This window comes from Doryrhamphus excisus, linkage group LG8 (genome assembly GCF_037039965.1).
Source record: "Doryrhamphus excisus strain RoL-2023G ecotype Guam linkage group LG8, RoL_Dexc_Guam_v1.1, whole genome shotgun sequence".
In the NCBI taxonomy this organism is placed as follows: Eukaryota; Metazoa; Chordata; class Actinopteri; order Syngnathiformes; family Syngnathidae; genus Doryrhamphus; species Doryrhamphus excisus.
In genome coordinates, this window is record NC_136364.1 from 22400216 (window position 1) to 22421604 (window position 21389).

The 21389-nt window shown below is 40.7% G+C and overlaps 1 protein-coding gene across 1 annotated transcript in view; it reads right to left on the reverse strand.

Moving 5' to 3' along the window:
• Nucleotides 1-1520: 1520 nt before the first annotated feature.
• The window catches only part of dpf1 (double PHD fingers 1), a 48432-nt gene continuing 28563 nt past the window's right edge, over nt 1521-21389 (reverse strand). The window contains 4 exon segments of the mRNA XM_058080819.2: nt 1521-3557; nt 6222-6303; nt 7239-7351; nt 10791-10910. Coding sequence (XP_057936802.2) covers nt 3487-3557; nt 6222-6303; nt 7239-7351; nt 10791-10910 — 386 coding nt within the window. The 3' untranslated portion in view covers nt 1521-3486.

Genomic DNA, 21389 nt, shown 5'->3' on the forward strand with positions numbered 1-21389 from the left:
ATGCACTGAACCGGCGCCAGTTGGTGCCACTTGGTGCCAGTTGGTGCCAGTTGGTGCCAGTTCGCACCAATGCAATTTGCTGTGGCGCCTAGTGTCGCCAATAAGGCGCCTAGTGGCGTGCAGTGGCTCAAACTGCCTCCCAACTGGCTCGTGGTGGTCCGTAACGGTGCCAAAAAATTAGTTTGGCGGCAAGAAAATTTCAAAATGTTTCAAATTTTCAGCATGTCCACCAAGTGGAACTAAACGTCGCAAACAATCCGCCTACTGGAATCCACTGGAATGTAATGGCACGAGCCAAGTTGCACCAATGATACAAAGGGTCCACTGGGTCGGTGCCAGTTGGTGCCAGTTTTCGCCAAAGTTTATGTGATTTCCGCGTAGTGTCTTGCTGGGGCGCCGATTTAATGTTCGTTCGACATGTTGCCGTTATTCAACATGACGAACATTAATTTGGCGCCACAGCGAGCCACTACGCACCAATCACATCACAGCTGATTTTTATAATTGTTGACCTTTAAGGTGCAGAGCAGTCAAAATATATTTTTTCCATACTAGGAATGTACTGTGAATGTCATAATACTATGCCATAATATGTCATAATAATGCCATAATACCTCACATGACTTTAACGTTGTCACCAAGCCCAAAGATTGAAAGTACCGGATGTCACGCTGCTGTAATTGGAACGGATTTACTCATAATAGGACATATTGTATTTTATGTGGTGTGTATTGATGAACATAAAGGTGTTTATTGTGTGTATTCATCCCAAAATATGAGTTATGTCACAAAAGGGAGGCATAAAAAGAAAAACTGCATCTTATTAAAAGAATTAAGAAGTATAGTGTGTAATGTGTCACAGTGAGATTTGTAAGGGTCAGTCTCCGGGGAGGGGTACCAGAGGGGGGGCAGGACGTGCACAAAAAATTCAAATATATAAGAAACATATGAAATAAACAGTAAAAAAAAGTGTTGAACTCTCTTTGCGCCTGTTATATATATATATATATATTATTTTTTTTTATTTTATTTTTATATTTAAAAATTGTTTAATTTTTAAAAAAATTATAATTTTTTAAAACAATTTATAATAATGATTTTTTAAATAATAATAAAAAAATTTAATTTTTAAAAAATAAGAAAAATGTAATTGTATGGTCATATCAACTCGTACTTCGGTATGTGACAAAAAAATTATATATATATATATTTTTTTTTAGTTAAAATTAAAATGTTTTATAATTTTTAAAATTTATAGTAATGATTTTTTAAATAATTAAAAAAATGTAATTAAAAAAAAATAAAAAATATGTCATTGTATGGTCATATCACCTTGTACTTTGGTGCATGAAAAAAGCAAATTAAAAAATAATAAAAAAACACAAAAAATTAAATTAAAAATATTAAAAATAATTTTTTTTTAGTTAAAATTAAAATGTTTTATAATTTTTAAAATTTATAGTAATTATTTTTTAAATAATTAAAAAAATGTAATTAAAAAAAATAAAAAATATGTCATTGTATGGTCATATCACCTTGTACTTTGGTGCATGAAAAAAGCAAATTAAAAAATAATAAAAAAAACACAAAAAATTAAATTAAAAATATTAAAAATAAATAAATAAATAAAAAGAATTGAATTATATTAGAAAGGCAGGAAGTGAACAAATGTAACAGTTACTGATTGTAAAAGTACCAGATGGAGGGGTAGGATTTAATAAGCTTTGCTTCTTCCTACTCCTTTTGGACATGTGGAACTGGGAACTGATTATGGGATGCACTCAATTGGAATCTGATGCATGTTCAAATGAAATAAAACCATTACCATTACCATTACCATTACCATTACCATTACCATTACCATTACCATGATTTTTGGTACCCCTTTCAGGAGACTGACCCATAACTATACAGTACTATGAACAGTACCTGTGACATTTCCTGGTAAAAGCAATGACTTTGTCTCATCTCCATCACTGCTGGAATGCACAAAGCGGAAAACGTTGGGTTTTCCTCACATTCAACTGACATCCCTCCTACACACGTTGCCCCCACTGAGAGTGGCGTTAGCTACAACTACTGCACCGGTCACATCCACACGCACAGACACACAAAAACACTCCTCATTTGGCCAAAACAGCTCTTATCACAGTCACATGATTGCGAATGAAGTGTGCTTTTTTTTTTTGGAGTACAATTATCAAGGCCGGAAGCGTCGGTAGGGAAGCCCAGACTTCCACCGTGGGGGGGGGGACACAGAGGTGTTCTCAGGCCAGCTGTGTCAACATAACGTCTACGACGGGGCTTCCTTTCGGCCACCAAAGCCCGGAACATCTTACCAGGCAGGTACGGAGCCAGAAGCTCCACCCACCCTGCAGAGGAAACCCATTTCAGCTAATTATGAATATGCTAACGACCCAAAGGTGAGCGCAGGAATGGAGATCCACTGGTAAATTGAGAGCCGATCCACCGATCCGCCTGTCAATCTCATGCTCCGGCCTTCACTCACTCGTGGAGAAGATCCAGAGGTACTTGAACTTACAACATGCGAATGAAAAATAATACAAAAACAAATCATAAATGTAAAAAAAAAAAAAATCCTGCATTTTCCACAACACACCAACAATACACACCAAGCCCCTGGTGGTCTTCAGTCTTTATCTCCAAGACGGGTAAGGTGAGGACATCCAAAGCCGAAATTGTCATTTTTCATGAGAGATTCTTGACTCTTCCACAAATCCTAGAACCTTCATCATCCATTCCAAAGTCTGTGGGAATCCCATGCAGGGTGCAGTGGTTCAATCTCCAAATGCTTCTCTCTCTACAAGAGCAGAGTTTTAGAATCAGTCGGAATTCTGTACAATTATCGGGAAGCGCCCGGAGCAGCAGAAGCCCATCCAGGAAGTAGGACTCTGCCAACTTTAACGGGGGGTAAAGTTTATTTTCCACAGTTTTTACGACTACAACAATCTGCTCCATTGTTGTCCGGCGTCTTCCAAGTCACGTCTTCTACCTGGTGCCCATCCATCTTGTTAATTCTCACTCACTACTTGACTGAGTTGCAGCCAAAGCTCATTAGGGCTCTTCTGAGGGCTCTTAAGAGGTTCTCCAGTGGTGTTGTGTTGCTCCAAAGTGCCCTTGGCAGGCTGGAGTGTGTGTCTTTGGAGCAAACCTATTGCTGGCTGATGAATTCGTCTGAGCCAGAGGAAGTGTGGAGGTGTGTGTAGGTGTGTGTAGATGTGTGTGTGTGTGTGTGTCATGGCGTTGGAAAGGGTCATCCATCAACAGCAAGGAGTGTGAGTGACACAAATGGACGCTAGAGGTTACTTCTCCTCTGAAGAGACATTCTAGAATAGATGCAGAGTCGTTGGTTTCTGTGAAAGGTGAGTCAAATCATGGAGAAGGGGCCGGCCGAGGCACGCACAGACGGTCATGGAGGGGGCGGTAGAGGGAATGTTTAGGAGACGAGGAAGGGCCCTCGGCAGATTAAGTGAGGGTGATGTAGGCTGAGGCCTTCTCCTTCAGTTGTCTCAAACACAGATGACAGCTCCAGCTCCCTGAAACACAAAGCGGCAGTTCAATCAACGTTCATGTAGATGTCTCCTACCGGTGTGTGAAGTCATACGAGGTCGTCGCATCACAAAACTGTTTTGGATCATTGTCCTGCTCAAGAACCCAAGTTGGGTTCAGTTTGAGGGCACCAACACATGGCTGGACATTCTTCTTCAGGATATTTCACCGGAAAGCAGAATCCGTGGTTCTATTTATTTTATTTATCAAGTTTTCCACGCTGTGAAGAAGCAAAACTGTCCCAGACCATCACACTACCACCACCATCTTTTATTGTTGGTATGATGTTGATTGTATGATTTTACGCCATATGAAATGGGACACACACCTTCCAAAAACCTCAACTTTGGTCTCGTCAGACCACATAGATTCCCAAAGGTCTTGGAGATCATCAAGATGGAGACGAGTCTTAATGTTCTTTTTTGTTCAGCGGTGGTTTTTGTCTTGTAACCATGCTGGCGTTTTTTGCCCAGTGTCTTTCTTATATCCACTATATTGACAGTTGCTATGGTAACCATTATGTCATTGTATGGTCATATCACATCCTACTTCGGTACGGGACAAAAAATAAAAAAAAACAAAACAAAAAAAAAAACCCTTAAATTATATTAGGAAAGCAGGAAGTGAACAAATGTAACAGTTGTAACAATTGTAACAATGTAACAATTTATAATAATGATTTTTTAAATAATAATAAAAAAATAATTTAAAAAATCATTGTATGGTCATATCACCTTGTACTTCAGTATTTTTAAATATTAAAAAATAAAAAAAAAATAAAAAAAATTTTTTGAATTATATTGGAAAGGTAGGAAGTGAACAAATGTAAAAATATATAAAAAAATAAAAATAAAAAACAAAAAAAAACTGTATTAGGAAAGCAGGAAGTGACCAAATGTCAGTTACTGATTGTAAAAGTACCAGATGGAGGGGTAGGATTTAATAAGCTTTGCTTCTTCCTACTCCTTTTGGACATGTGGAACTGGGAACTGATTATGGGATGCACTCAATTGGAATCTGATGCATGTTCAAATGAAATAAAACCATTACCATTACCATTACCATTACCATTACCATTACCAATACCATTACCATTACCATAGTAGAGTCATGAACACGGCTCTTAGCTAAGGTAAGCCAGGCCTGCAGTTCTTTGGATATTGTTGTGGGGTCTTTTGTGACCTCCTGGATAGGTAATGGCTGCACTTTTGGGATCATTTAATTTGGCTGGCGACTCCTTGGAAAGTTCAGCACTGTTCCTTGTTTTCACCATTTGTGGACAATGGCTCTCACTGTGGTTTGCTGGAGTCCAAACTTCAGAAATGGTTAGATCTTGGCATGATGTCTATCTAGCTTTTAAGGATCGTTTGGATTACTTCACTTTTGTCAGGCAGGTCCTATTGAAGTAATTAAGTGTGGCAGTGATGCAGTAATCAGGCCTGATTGGGTTGGGGTCACATTTTCATCCAGGGCCATGTTGGTTTGGGTTTTTCTTCTCCATTAATTATAGAAAAACAGGGTAATATTTCAATTTATTTGATGATATGAAACATTTAAGTGTGACAAAAAAAAAAAGAAACCAGGAAGAGGCAAACCCACCATTTAGGTTCGTGGATTTGTGACATGAATTATGAACAAAGTCGCAGAGTTGATGTTTCTGCTTATGATGAAGATGTTTCTGCTTATGATGAAGATGTTTCTGCTTATGATGAAGATGTTTCTGCTTATGATGAAGATGTTTCTCCTTCCAAATCAAACGTTGCTGAATGTTAAATCTCAACCTAAACTCTTGCTGCACTGATGTGTGGGCAGACTATGAGTGTTAGAGTAAAGTGGCACCTCCGCTGTTGATGTTCGCTGCGGGGACACTTTCGCCATGGTAACAGATGATCTTGGTGCTACTAATTTCCATGACAACACCATTAAGCATGCTCATAGATCCGGCCTATGCATCTGGAGTAAAAGGCACCTACACGTCAGCGCTAATCATTTGGTGTACGCTCGCCACGCGCACTTCCTCGTTTAATGTAAGATATATCAGACTTTGTCGGGTTCTGGTTTCTGACGATGTCATTGGCTGAACTGGAACACTTGCAGACGATAAAGACTGAGGAGGCAGTCTTAGTATGTCGACTGTATTGGGTAATACAAGTGTGACCGTGACTATAGGGGTGTTATTTCATGTCTAGAGGGCTCTAATAATGTTAAAACCATTCATTCATTCATTTTCTACCGCTTATCCTCACGAGGGTCGTAGGGGGTGCTGGAGCCTATCCCAGCTGTCCCACCCCGGACTGGTGGCCAGCCAATCCCAGGGCACATATAGACAAACAACCATTCACACTCACATTCATACCTATGGACAATTTGGAGTGGCTAATTAACCTAGCATGTTTTTGGAATGTGGGAGGAAACCGGAGTACCCGGAGAAAACATGCAAACTCCACACAGAGATGGCCAAGGGTGGAATTGAACCCTGGTCTCCTAGCTGTGAGGTCTGAGCATAACCACTTGAACACCGTGCAGCCCATTTAGAGGGTTTTTTTAATAAGAAAATTAAATTAAATACAACTAAGAAATTAATTGTGTCTGGAACCAAATAACTGCGCTAAATGAGTAATCGTGTACTTCAAATTTGTGGACTTGCATACCCTCTGGTGGTTCTGACATTGGAGGGCTCAGACAGTACATGTGGTAGCCTCTGTCACAATCATCGCAGAACAGCAGCTGATCCTGGAACAGAAGATTCAAAAGTTCATAAATGACATCAAAAGTTGAATTTCCTTGAATGGTAACAACATTAACGCTAATCCAAAGTTTGGATACACTTTCTTATGCTCTTTTGTTTCGGTACTGTACAGTTCCATAGACGTGTTATTATCTGTTAATATTGCCAGATACACTGCTCTTGCATTCAAAAGTTTTAAAAAAGGTCCAATTAAGTTGACCTAGATGTTTCAGGTTCATCCTGAAATTTCACTCGAAAGCTTTTAGTGAGGAGTCGACTTTTGTTGGGTGTGGAAAAGGTTGCGAAATAGAACCTTGATTTGAATGAATCTCTACTCAAGGTCTTTTTTCATAATTACCCTGTGACTGATTAGTCGTCCTATCACCCAAAATCATCATCCTCGTGGAACAAAACTTTCTGTGAACATTTCTGGGAACATTTACAGTGGTAACATTTAGCACCAAAAATGTGTCAAATGTGATTTTTTATTATAAATGTATAAAAGTTTAACCACTTTAAAATCTTCACAATATACAGTATGGCCTTTCTGCAAAATATCATATTATCCGGACTTTTATTATTATTTTATGATTATTCACACTTTTTTTCATGGTTTGCCTGGTCCTGCCACTTATACTCCAGAGCGACTTAATGTATATATGTTTTTTTCACACTAACAGCCACAAAAGGGTGCTCTAGACTCATGTGCCAGTATCTTTTCTACTCCTATCACTGCTAATTTACAATGTAAACATCAACTTCTAAAGACAAATGTCCCACTAAACTTGTTTATGCTATAGCTATTTTGCTACAGGTTTGAAAGAATGCGCCACTATTGGGGTTTTCACATGTACACGGAGCTGGGGCGGTGCCCGCACACGCTCCTTCATGAACATAAAATAAATAAAAACCGGGTCTCATCTTTTGGTAAAAGTCTTACGTCGTTCTCAGAGGTGCCGCACAGGCTGCAGGACTTGCACTCGATGCACTGCCAGCGATAAGTCCTCACTGCAGCTGTCATGTTCACTGTGAACTGCAAACAGGACGGGTGGCCTGGGTGCACGCGCACACACACACACACACACACAAAGACACACACATGCCCACACAGTTTTCACCACTACTCGCTGTACTGTGAAGCTGCCAGCCCTCGTCCACCGACTAGCGTATAGCTAGCCATTAATTAAATGGCTTGCTTGCAAGTGATTGGTCAGATTTGAGTGGCGGTTAACAGACATCACATTTTATTTCATGATGCAGAGATCCTTTTTGGATTGTTTTAAACATATTTAACAATGAATCATTACATGAATATATATATTTTGTGAGGAATGGTGAAGTTTTTTTTGTCATTAATTCAAAGTATTTCATGTTATATGACATTAAGAGGGGCCTAATTTGTATTTTTCAGATTTTATTTCCCAGCATTTTGTTTCCTTTGATGTACTGTCATCATTATAACAAATAAAATAATAATTTGATGAAATATTTTTATGAGATATTTCTACCTCAATAAGGACCATACCAGTGTTTTGCATGCTTTAGCCCATTCACTACAAATCACATCATTTTTCATCTCTTTTTTTTATTATTCGACATAAAGAAACAAATAGATTGACATTATATGCATACATATCATACAATTAAATAAAAATACAACAACCCTATTTTATATGCAACCTTTGCATTAATATAAATACTTCATGGATGTACAATGTTTTCAGCATTCACACCACTCAAGACACAAATGGATAAGAAGTCGGAGAAATTATACAGCAGAGACAACATCATATTCAGTTAATATTCATAACGGAAAATCATGTGAGAAGTCCATTCTATCAGGAAAAAACAATGGCTTATGGAAAATGCATGCAGCATACAACATTTTTTCAGATGAGAAAATGGAAACAAAAGATATATTTACAGTATTTTTATTGTAAAAAGACAAAAAAAAAAAAGCAGATCATTTGGAATTTGGGCTGGTTTTAATTTTCAGCTTGTATCAACATAGTCATAATGGAACCTTGCGTTTTTTGTGTATTTTTTGTGGTGAAACCAAGGTATCTTTCAGTGTTACATGGTATTCCAAGCTACTAAAACTTTAGGACTAAAGCTGACTCAGGACCAGTTTATATTATAACGGATATGTCCGTCGGCCTCAAGGACGTCTTTATCTTGTGTGTGTTTTGTTGACATGACCGGAATAAATTGTTGAAATTGAGCTGAGTGAACTTTAGCCCCGAGTAGCTGTGTGGGCTTCCTGTTCACTCTTCTTTTTTTGCTAACGAGATGTTTTTTTTCTAATAACCTTCCAGGTTCCTAAAGACTGTAGAATTCTAACAAAGAAATATATCCAGCATGAACAAGACTAAACTGTACTCTCTGCAATGTGATGTGAAGTTATGAAACTGAGAAATGTTATAAATAATAACCCGTTGTTTGTACAATGGAACCCGCTTATCTTGATGGTCGATTTGATGTCAATAAGGCCGTTGTTGATCCACTGCTTGGATATTTTTTTTGGCCGGAAACATTAAAATAATCTATAACAATTTGTTGACGTTGCTTTCCTCAATTTGTACACATTTTTTATTTTGATTCTTCTGTTTTTATTATGATATCTTAACGACAGGAGTATTGTGGATGGATGTGGTTCAGTGATTGGCCTGTAGGGGGTGCTGATGTTTACCAGCCGTTAATATTGCCAGATACACTGCTCATGCATTCAAAAGTTTTAAAAAGGTCCAATTAAGTTGACCTAGATGTTTCAGGTTCATCCTGAAATTTCACTCGAAAGCTTTTAGTGAGAAGCCGATTTTTGTTGGGTGTGGAAAAAGTTGCGAAATAGAACCTTGATTTGAATGAATCTCTACTCAAGGTCTTTTTTCATAATTACCCTGTGACTGATTAGTCGTCCTATCACCCAAAATCATCATTTCTGGGAACATTTATAGTGGTAACATTTAGCACAAAAAATGTGTCATATATGATTTTTTATTATAAAAGTATAAAAGTTTAACCACTTTGAAATCTTCACAATATACAGTATGGCCTTTCTTGCAAAATATCATATTATCCGGACTATAAGTCGCACTTTTTTTCATGGTTTGCCTGGTCCTGCCACTTATACTCCAGAGCGAATTAATGTCTATATGTCATGATGGGACCTTGGAGCCAGTTGCATGAAAGCGTATTTTGTGTATTTTTTGTGGTGAAACCAAAGTATGTTTCAGTGTTACATGGTACTCCAAGCTACCAAAGACTTTAGGACTAAAGCTGTGGTTCAGTGATTGGCCTGTAGGGGGTAGTGATGTTTACCAGCTGGTTAGAGCCAGCCCAAGAGATGTGCCCTGGGATTGGCTGACAGCTGGGATAGGCTCCAGCACCCCCGCGACCATTGTGAGGATAAGCGGTAGAAAATGAATGAATGAATGAATCAATGAATGTAAACGATCCCCTTGTGTCTCAAATTTCATGCTAACAAAAGCGGGTACTTTTTGACTTGACTTGATGAGTTAAGATCGACTTAAGCGGGTTCCAATGTAATTTGACCATTTGGGCCACCATGGTTAATTTCTGCTTCAAATATGAAAATGTTTTTGCTTGAGTGGCGGCACGGCGGTCGAGTGGTTAGCGTGCCGACCTCACAGCTATGAGACCTGGGTTCAATTCCACCCTCGGCCATCTCTGTGTGGAGTTTGCATGTTGTCCCCATGCATGCGTGGGTTTTCTCCGGGTACTCCGGTTTCCTCCCACATTCCAAAAACATGCTAGGTTAATAGCATACACCAAATTGTCCATAGGTATGAATGTGAGTGTGAATGGTTGTTTGTCTATATGTGCCCTGTGATTGGCTGACAACTGGGATAGGCTCCAGCGGCAGAAAATTAATTAACGAATGTAATCCCCTTGTGTCTCAAATTTCATGCTAACAAAAGCGGGTACTTTTTGACTTGACTTGATGAGCTAAAATCGACTTAAGCGGGTTCCAATGTAATTTGTCCATTTGGGCCACCATGGTTAATTTCTGCTTCAAATATCTGGGATAGGCTCCAGCATCCCCCGTGACCCTTGTGAGAATAAGCGGTAGAAAATTAATTAACAAATGTAATCCCCTTGTGTCTCAAAATTCATGCTAACAAAAGCGGGTACTTTTTGACTTGACTTGATGAGTTAATCGACTTAAGCGGTTTCACTGTAATTTTTGTCCATTTGGGCCACCATTGTTAATTTCTGCTTCAAATATCTGGCATAGGCTCCAGCAACCCCCACGAGGATAAGCGGGATAGAAAATGGATGGAAATATGAAAACGTTGTTTTTGCTTGACACCATTGGAGATGGGCTGAATAGAAAAACATTGGTATGGTCCATCCATAAAGGCTTTACTTCATATTCTGTATTGTGGTCTACTTGATGTCTATGTTGGGTAAAGGAGGCATTAACAGAGGACCGCCTTGGTCCTCCCAAACATCCCCTTCATCTTTGCCCTACCTGAGCGTCCACAGTCCGCACAGGAAATTAGGTCTTCGGGACAGCCGGTCTTCTTTGAGCCGCCGAGACAGAAGTCGCAGTATCCGTTGGCGATGACCGAGCCGTCAGCCGCTTTCTTGGCTGGCAGAGGGAAGAAAAAAGAGAACGTTGGAACGTCAGTCATTAGAGGTTGAAAGTCAGGGTTAGAGGTCGGGGGGTGAAAGATGGTAATAAAACAACCACTGTGTGCATTATTAGGCTTCATCAAAGACCCTCACGAGGTTGGTTGCTGGAGCCTATCCCAGCTGTCTTTGGGCAAGAGACAGGTCACACCCTGGACTGGTCACCAGCCAATCACAGGGCACAAACATTGAGATGGCCCAGGGTGGAATTGAACTTGTGTCTTCTAGCTGTTTGGCCTCCCTGCTAACCACTATTCATTCATTCATTTTCTACCACGCATGCACGGGGAGAACATGCAAACTCCACACAGAGATGGCAGAGGGTGGGAAAAGACAAAATAAGAAGCCAAAAAGTTACCACTTCCACACAAAATAGGAGGAGAACTCGTTCATTCATTCATTTTCTACCACGCATGCACGGGGAGAACATGCAAACTCCACACAGAGATGGCCGAGGGTGGGAAAAGACAAAATAAGAAGCCAAAAAGTTACCACTTCCACACAAAATAGGAGGAGAACTCGTTCATTCATTCATTTTCTACCATGCATGCACGGGGAGAACATGCAAACTCCACACAGAGATGGCCGAGGGTGGGAAAAGACAAAATAAGAAGCCAAAAAGTTACCACTTCCTCACAAAATAGGAGGAGAACTCGTTCATTCATTCATTTTCTGCCACGCATGCACGAGGAGAACATGCAAACTCCACACAGAGATGGCCGAGGGTGGGAAAAGACAAAATAAGAAGCCAAAAAGTTACCACTTCCACACAAAATAGGAGGAGAACTCGTTCATTCATTCATTTTCTACCACGCATGCACGGGGAGAACATGCAAACTCCACACAGAGATGGCAGAGGGTGGGAAAAGACAAAATAAGAAGCCAAAAAGTTACCACTTCCACACAAAATAGGAGGAGAACTCGTTCATTCATTCATTTTCTGCCACGCATGCACGGGGAGAACATGCAAACTCCACACAGAGATGGCCGAGGGTGGGAAAAGACAAAATAAGAAGCCAAAAAGTTACCACTTCCACACAAAATAGGAGGAGAACTCGTTCATTCATTCATTTTCTACCACGCATGCACGGGGAGAACATGCAAACTCCACACAGAGATGGCCGAGGGTGGGAAAAGACAAAATAAGAAGCCAAAAAGTTACCACTTCCACACAAAATAGGAGGAGAACTCGTTCATTCATTCATTTTCTACCACGCATGAACGGGGAGAACATGCAAACTCCACACAGAGATGGCAGAGGGTGGGAAAAGACAAAATAAGAAGCCAAAAAGTTACCACTTCCACACAAAATAGGAGGAGAACTCGTTCATTCATTCATTTTCTACCACGCATGCACGGGGAGAACATGCAAACTCCACACAGAGATGGCAGAGGGTGGGAAAAGACAAAATAAGAAGGCAAAAAGTTACCACTTCCACACAAAATAGGAGGAGAACTCGTTCATTCATTCATTTTCTACCACGCATGCACGGGGAGAACATGCAAACTCCACACAGAGATGGCCGAGGGTGGGAAAAGACAAAATAAGAAGCCAAAAAGTTACCACTTCCACACAAAATAGGAGGAGAACTCGTTCATTCATTCATTCATTTTCTACCGCTTATCCTCACGAGGGTTGCGGGGGTGCTGGAGCCTATCCCAGCTGTCTTCAGGCGAGAGGCGGGGTACACCCTGGACTGGTGGCCAGCCAATCACAGGGCACATATAGACAAACAACCATTCACACTCACATTCATACCTATGGACAATTTGGAGTGGCTAATTAACCTAGCATGTTTTTGGAATGTGGGAGGAAACCGGAGTACCCGGAAAAAACCCACGCATGCACGGGGAGAACATGCAAACTCCACACAGAGATGGCCGAGGGTGGAATTGAACCCTGGTCTCCTAGCTGTGAGGTCTGCGCGCAAACCACTCCACCACCATGCAGCCTCAAAGGATGACTAGTTTTCCTTTATTTTAGTTTATTCACTTCTATTAGACCGTGCCCATGTTCTCCTTCTACGTCTTCACCAGCAATAAAATGCTCCACAAAACGCCGCCTGTACAGTTAAATGTTTTATGAATGCACATTTCATTATAAGTAATAAAAAACATTGTTTTTAAATGACAACAATTTGGTCAACCCACATTACATAACCACTAATTGCACGCATTTCATTATCGCACTTTTAATCCTCTTATTTATTTATTTTTTACTATTGTCTTCACCCTGTCTGTCATATTTGTCTGCTGTGCAGCCAAAACAAAGCCGTGCGCTGCGACCACCAGGGGGCAGAAGTGAACATGATAGGACAAAGCAATCAAGGCTTTATGTCCATCTCTGTAATGTCTCTGCTACTTGTTCTGCTCTTGATTGCATAATAGCTTCAAGGGAAGCAATCTCATGACCTCTGCAGACCGTTTCTCCCTGTGAGATGCAATGCATGCTCCATACGTTTGCTCGAACAAGATAAATCCACACACATGCAGGAAGACAATAGCATGTGATCGTGTGTGTGTTTATGTGTGTCCATGTTCACAAGAGCGAGAGGTCATTAATCCCTCCATTCCAGGCTGGAATTTTGTTTGTCCGGAAGGCTTTTAGGGGCTGGGAAGAGAGTGATAATGTGATTGAAAAGGAGTAAAATCATTCTAACAAGTCTGTGATCGGACCGGAACCAGCGACCACTGAAACAGACAAAAAGCACGGGAACATACTGTACTGCAGGGGTCTCAAACTCAATTTACCTGGGGGCCACCGGAGCTAGGTTCTGGGTGAAGCCGGGTTTTCAAAAAAACCCAAAACGCATTTATTAAAAACTGGAAAAAAAATCAATAAAAAAAAACTATCTTCAATGCTTTTGCTTCTGCTATACCCTACACTTTTTCAGTACTTTGGTTCTGGTTTTCCACACCAAAATATCTGATAAAACATTCCACTGTTCTCAAATATATTCATTTTTATTTTTCTATACACAAAAAATAAGATAAAAAAAATAAATAAATTAAGAATAAAGACAATAAATCAATCAATCAGTAATAAATAAGGAAAATAATAATAAAACAGCAAATAAGAAAAACGTAAGAAACCACATACAGTTGGTAGCAAAATATTTTTTTTATGATTCAAATGTACAGTATTAACAGTTATTTAACCTTTAACATGAACATTAATGAAACTTAATAATTTGACCCAATTAGCAAGTTAGCATCGTACTCAGTTCCATCGGGGCAAAATCATGTTAATTGTGTCCGGTGTGCACACGGCTTTAAGCTGTCATTTCAATATTAACCTTTGGTATCAAGGTGGGGGGCCTCAAACTAGTGTCTCGCGGGCCGCGAGTTTGAGACCCCTGCTGTACTGTATGCAAATACTAAATAGTACAAGTGGTATTGGATACTGCTCCAGGATATAAAAAGGATCCCTGAAGGTCTCCTCAGGGAGTAAGGACAACACTTTATTTATGTAAATACATATTTACAATCATGGGTGCTGAAGCCTATCCCAGCTGTCTACACCCTGGACTGGTGGCCAGCCAATCACAGGGCACATATAGACAAACAACCATTCACACTCACATTCATACCTATGGAAATTTCAAGTTGCCAAGTGACAGCCTCAAACCATCAATCGTTCATTTATTCATTTTCTAACGCTAATCCTCAAAACGGTTGCGGGGGTGCTGGAGCCTACCCCAGCTGTCTTCGGCCGAGAGGCGGGGTCCACCCTGGACTGGTGGCCAGCCAATCACAGGGCACATATAGACAAACAACCATTCACACTCACATTCATACCTATGGAAATTTCAAGTTGCCAAGTGACAGCCTCAAACCATCATTCATTCATTCATTCATTTTCTAACGCTAATAGTCACAACGGTCGTGGGGGTGCTGGAGCCTACCCCAGCTGTCTTCGGCCGAGAGGCGGGGTACACCCTGGACTGGTGGCCAGCCAATCACAGGGCACATATAGACAAACAACCATTCACACTCACATTCATACCTATGGACAATTTGGAGTCGCCAATTAACCTAGCATGTTTTTGGAATGGGGGAGGAAACCGGGGTAACCGGAGAAAACATGCAAACTCCACACAGAGATGGCCGAGGGTGGAATCGAACTCGAGTCTCCTAGCTGTGTGGCCTCTGCGTTATGCTAAAAAGTAACTCCAGTTCCCATGATGCTTACAGTGCTGTACCAGGAAGTAGCGAATGAAGTCGCTTATATCATATGTTCTTATGTTTTGATCTGAAAAATCTTAAGTAAGTTTGATCAAATGTAGAATTACCACAGCTTTTACTTGGATATATATGAAAGTACCCACAGAATGATCAGTGATGCTGAGATCACCAAGGTCGGTAAAGGACTTCATGTACGGTTCCGATCCTACCTTGCGTACTTCCATGTTAAGTGTATTGTCATTCACAGTAGACGTCTGCATGACCTTGTCAGGGCCTGAGGTTTACCAATGTCTTAAGAAATGTTCAAATACAAAATCGGCGATACTGGTCATGTGTTGGTATTGAATTAATACCAACATTTGTCGTATCGCTTGTGTCATCCTGGAAGAATTGCACTAGTGGAGCCTTTTGTTGCAACCACCTGCAAAAGTATTCCTTAATAGGGTTTATCTTGCTAATTGCCTCTCCTGTCTACATGGCGTCTGTCCCATTTGCACTGGAGGACGTCACATTGATGAACAATCGTTATTGCTCCCTAATTGGAGAAGTGAAGACACTGTAATGATGATGTGTTCCTTGTACTTTTTGAGTGGTATTTACGTATTTAGCAGGGTGATACTGTACACACACACACTGAGACTATAAATAAATACTAGTCCCAAGTATAAAAACAATAACACGCACAGTTAAACAGGAGGAAGGGTCCGATCACAACATTCTTACAGCACATATAAAATATATTTTCAAGTACTCGGGGCTTTTAAAGTACCACAGCATTAAAACAAGTGGCTATTGCTCCATGTGTTATCTTAGTCATAAGACAGATTGCTCTATCCCATTTTTAATCATCTTTTTACCAAAGATAACATTCTGAAAGCTTGGTGGTATCAGCTTTTCATTAGAGCGAATATTCTCTGCAGTTCATCAAACCTGCGATGGCGAACGTTAGATAGATGGTTTCCCGCTTTGTGCTTTAGTTGTTCTTACTTTTATTAAAAATCACCACACTGACACATCATTATATATAATAGCATCACACTCGTACATGATTTAGGAGGATTCAGAAGGAATATTGTAGTTACACATCGGCTTGCCACACGTCAAATTGTTATATATCTCATAGAAGTACGCCCACAGTACATTGTCAGTGAGATAGTTGTTGTAGTATAAGTACGATTCCACCTTCACTAAGGCTGAATTGTTAACATCCATCCATTCATTTTATACCGCTTATCCTCACGAGGGTTGCGTGGGTGCTGGAGCCTATCCCAGCTATTTTCAGGCAAGAGGCGGGGTCCACCCTGGACTGGTGGCCAGCCAATCACAGGGCACATATAGACAAACAACCATTCACACTCACATTCATACCTATGGACAATTTGGAGTGGCTAATTAACCTAGCATGTTTTTGGAATGTGGGAGGAAACCGGAGTACCCGGAGAAAACCCACACATGCAAACTTCACACAGAGATGGCCGAGGGTGGAACCGAACTCGGGTCTCCGAGCTGTGTAAACCACTTTTCACCGTGCAGCCTAATTTAGCTTTATGTTTATGCTAAAAAGTAACTCCAGTTCCCATGATGCTTACAGTTCTGTACCAGGAATGAAGTCGCTTATATCATATGTTCTTATGTTTTGATCTGAAAAATCTTAAGTAAGTTTGATCAAATGTAGAATTACCACAGCTTCTGCTTGGATATTGACGCTGCTGTAGCTGTTGAAAGTACCCACCGAATGATCAGTGATGCTGAGATCACCAAGGTCGGTAAAGGACTTAATGTACGGTTCAGACCCTACCTTGCGTACTTCCATGTTAAGTGTATTGTCATTCACAGTAGCAGAGTTGCTAATTAACCTAGCATGTTTTTGGAATGTGGGAGGAAGTACGGGGAGAACTTGCAAAATCCACACAGGGATGCCCGAGCGGGGAATCAAACCCGGGCCTGCACGCTAACCACGTTTTTTGTAAACATACTTGACAGAAATAAATAAGTGAAATTTGTACTTCCAAGTGTGGAAGTACAGCATTTGGAAATACTTCCAAATGATGAGCTATGATGAGCATATGCAAATACTATGTAGTTTTTCGCTGTCGGACTCTGGATGGTATTTGGAATGTGGGAGGAAACCGGAGTACCGGGAGAAAACCGATGCTTGCACGAGGAGAACATGCAGGGAATCGAACCTAGGTCTCCTAGATCTGTGGCCTACGCGCTAACCACTCACTCTTAGCCATTTCCATTTTGTAAAAGTATATCTCACAAGAAAAAAATGTATTGACCCTTAATATAGCTAGTAGTACATTTAAAACATTTATTGCATGTATGTGATCGGTATTGGTATCGGCCGATTTCACTTATTGATTATCGGTATCAGCATCCTAAGATGCACCCTATCCTTCTCCAGAAAAAAACTCTACTTTGTTGTAAAAGTCTGATCACCTTCTGTTGAGCTTGAATGGCTCACATATGTCACCACCCCTACATGGTGAGTTGGAGTACTTTTTTTCTGTGTATTTTATTGTCTGATTATTAAAAACAACGATATCGCACCTATTAAATGCAGTGTGGACTCACAGCTTAAATGTGCAAATTCAGCTACTATGTATACTATATAGTATACTATATAGTATTACTATGTGAGGACTGCTGACTCTTCTGAGGCGAAATTGGTACGTTGCACAAGTAATGTACTTAAATCACCACAGATACCACAATCCCTCCCAGGAGGGGCTTGAACACATCATTTCACACATCTAATTTGGCAATCTTCCAGCTGCTTTTACAGTAATAAAAACAGTAACTAGTAAATGTGTCAAATACATGGAAAAGGCGAAAACTGCACAAGTTTGGTGTGTTTAACTAGAAGAAAGTTATGCGCTCATTTCCAAGCGAATATGAATGTATTTGTTGCTGGGGGCTGCGGTGTGGAGGAACCGCACTGCATCACGTAATGCGGAATGGTGCTCGGATACAAGCATGTGTAGTCGCTATTCCTGGTCAGTTTCCGGATACTTTGGGGAAAATCAGCCCAGACAGATGTTTTCTGTGCCAAACAGTAAAACACATAAAGCTTTGTTGTACGTGCCTGGAGCCAAAGCAAACACGTTTTTTTTTGTCTCCTTGTTAGGGTCAAATATATTGCTTTTATCTGGCGTGTTATTTATGTTTGCCGCTACTGATTGGGCGGCGGAATTCCTGGCGGGATACACTAGACGGTCACATGAGCACACACGAAATGAAACGCATTCAGGCTACATTTTAACTATGTGTGTGTGTGTGCAAGTTAGCTTGGTGTTTGCATTGCAGCCCGCCATTGTGTGTGTGTATATGTGTGTGTGTGTGTGTGTGTGTGCGTGTTTGAAGACCCCAGGGTGTGAATCAGCAGGTCTTGGTGTATCCGAGCAAGTCAAGGCTGCCTGCCGGCTTATAGCAGAGGGGAAGAAGCCCATCAATGATTAAATGCTTGTGGCCTTGTTTTAAAGCCTGCAACTACAGACAAGCCCCCGCTGTCCGTACGAGGGAGGGGGGGGGGGGGGGCGATGATTGAGACGAGACGGATAGGAAGCCAATGAGCGCAAAGTATAAAGGAACAAATATTCCACATAAGACCCATACATTTGTGTGTGTTTCTTCCTCGCATTATCATTTCTTGTACAGTTTTATCTCCTATTCGCTAACTGACCCCCCCCCCCCCCACCGCTCTCCGCCTACTCCCCCCCCCCCCGCCCCTCTTCCAATTACCAGGAGGAGCATGAGCAGAACCACACACTTCACAGCTTTCAAGTGTTGGAGAGACACCCTCCTGGGAATTATCCAGCAAGAGATGAATCCACAAATACCCCCCCCCACACACGCCCCCTCCCTTATTTCTCCCCCACCTCGTTGCTCCAAACACCTACGCTACCTTTCCTCACCCTTCCTTTTTGTGCTGCTCCCTGACCCCCGACCCCCTCATCTTAATTCCTCCTTCTCCCACAGTTGCAGTATCGGACAATACAACGACTACATCGCTCTTTTTGTCAAGGGATCAGTTTCTATACCTCATAAAGGTCAAAGGTCGGCCTGTCACATGACAAATTTTGCTGGTGGATAATTGTCCTATTAATTCTCGACTGATATTTAAAACAATAATAATTATCATTAAGATCATCATTGAAAGATTATGGTACTCAAGTGTAGTGTACCTGTGTAATGAATACTGTATTAGCTGTATTAATACTGTATTGGGACATCACAAGCCCGCACACCGTTCCGAGGTGTGGTGTGAAAACTACTGCACACAGCAAACGCAATAGGCTGATAAAACAGACAATACACTACCACTGTATAAGGCAGAATATGAACCAACTACTATGTGAAAAGCAGAAAGTTGAAAAAATTAAGAAAAAAGTTATAATATGAGAAACGGAACACAGTTTTTGGAAAAATTCTGTGTGTAGTGTAGTGTAGTGTAGTGTAGTGTACCTGTGTAATGCATACTGTATTAGCTCGGAATCATGGGACATCACAAGCCCGCACACCGTTCCGAGGTCTGGTGTGAAAACTACTGCACACAGTAAACGCAATAGGCTGATAAAACAGACAATACACTACCACTGTATAAGGCAGAATATGAACCAACTACTATGTGAAAAGCAAAAAGTTGAAAGAATTAAGAAAAAAATTATAATATGAGAAACGGAACACAGTTTTTGGGAAATTTTTGTTGGATTTCCAATAATAAAGTCAAACTATTATGAGAATAAAGTCATAATATTATGAGAAAAAAATAAGATGGAGAAATTATTTGTACTAACCATACACTAATTACACAAAGCTGAGATGCAAGAGATTTTGCAATCTGGCTGAGTGGTTAGCATGTAGGTCAGTGCTTTTCTCCAATTCCCTCCACATTCCAAAAACATGCTAGGTTAATTAGCCACTCCAAATTGTCCATAGGTATGAATGTGAGTGTGAATGGTTGTTTGTCTATATGTGCCCTGGGATATGCTGGCCACCAGTCCAGGGTGTACCCCGCATACCCCCTAGTGGGGATAAGCAGCATAGAAAATGGATGTATGGATTTTCCAATCTACTAATTTTATCTCTATGATGTTAGAATCGTCTGCACTCTGTGTGTATGCTCCCGGGCCGTGCCTCTCCCCATTGAGACAATGAGAAGCTCCGTTTGGAAGCTGGAGATGAAATTATTGAGTTCATTTAACTTGAATGTGATTTTATTGGTCATTTATGTTGTCCTGCACATATGGACACCCTTAGGAATTATAACATTTAAAATGCTTCAGGAATTCTAATATTGGCAATAAAAGCGGAAAGCTGAAGTTTTGTGTCGATGGCTGAATTCCAGTTGGTGGAGAAAAATCAATAATTGCAATGGTGGCCATTCTAAGGTGTGCAATGTGAACGTCTGGGAAAGTATTATTATTATTAGCGTAAATGCGACACTGCTGATATGATAAGCGTACAGTAACACCACAAACAAGGCTAATGAGAAAATAAATCACACACTTGAATCTGTTGTTTGGAAATGTAAAAGACCTGGAAAAAAAAATGTGGAGGTCGAAAAAGACAATAGGAAAAAGGCAGTAATGGATGACAGGAAGATGGAGACGGACAGAAAAAGAAGAAATGCAAAATGAGGTGAGGTTGGAGGTACAAAGAGGAAGGAAAGGGAGGTGAAAAAAAAAAAAAAAAAAGTGGCTCTGGTTGTATCGGAGCAGCCGTGTGTGAAAGCACACACTCTGCACTCCTGTCGCCTGGCTGCTTAATGAGGAGAACCTCTCAAGAGTAAAGCGCAGTACAGTAGACACACACACACACACACACACACACATTTACAACCCAGCCTTTGCTTAATAACTTTTGCTGTCCAGTTTCAATCCCATCCCCCACTTTCTCCCATAATGTGATAAATGAGAGCTCCTATGCTGCTTGCCTGTAATCAATATGATATTTTATTTTGAAAGGACTCCAATGCACATCACATGGAATATGTGTGCATGGACATACAAATAGAAGAAAGACATTTTCAGGTTTTCTTGGCAGACAAGAAGGTAGGCATGCAGTCAGATGGAACGCGTCAGTCACAGAAGAAAAGTCACCGCCTTTTCCTCTCATCCCGTCTTCCTCCCCTCCGCCTATGTTCGCCCATCCTCATCCTCTACCTTCCTCTTTGCACTTTCATACATTCTCATTATTGCTGTTGTTCTCTCCGCCTCGCCATTCCATCACTCCTTTGTGCTTTTTTTTT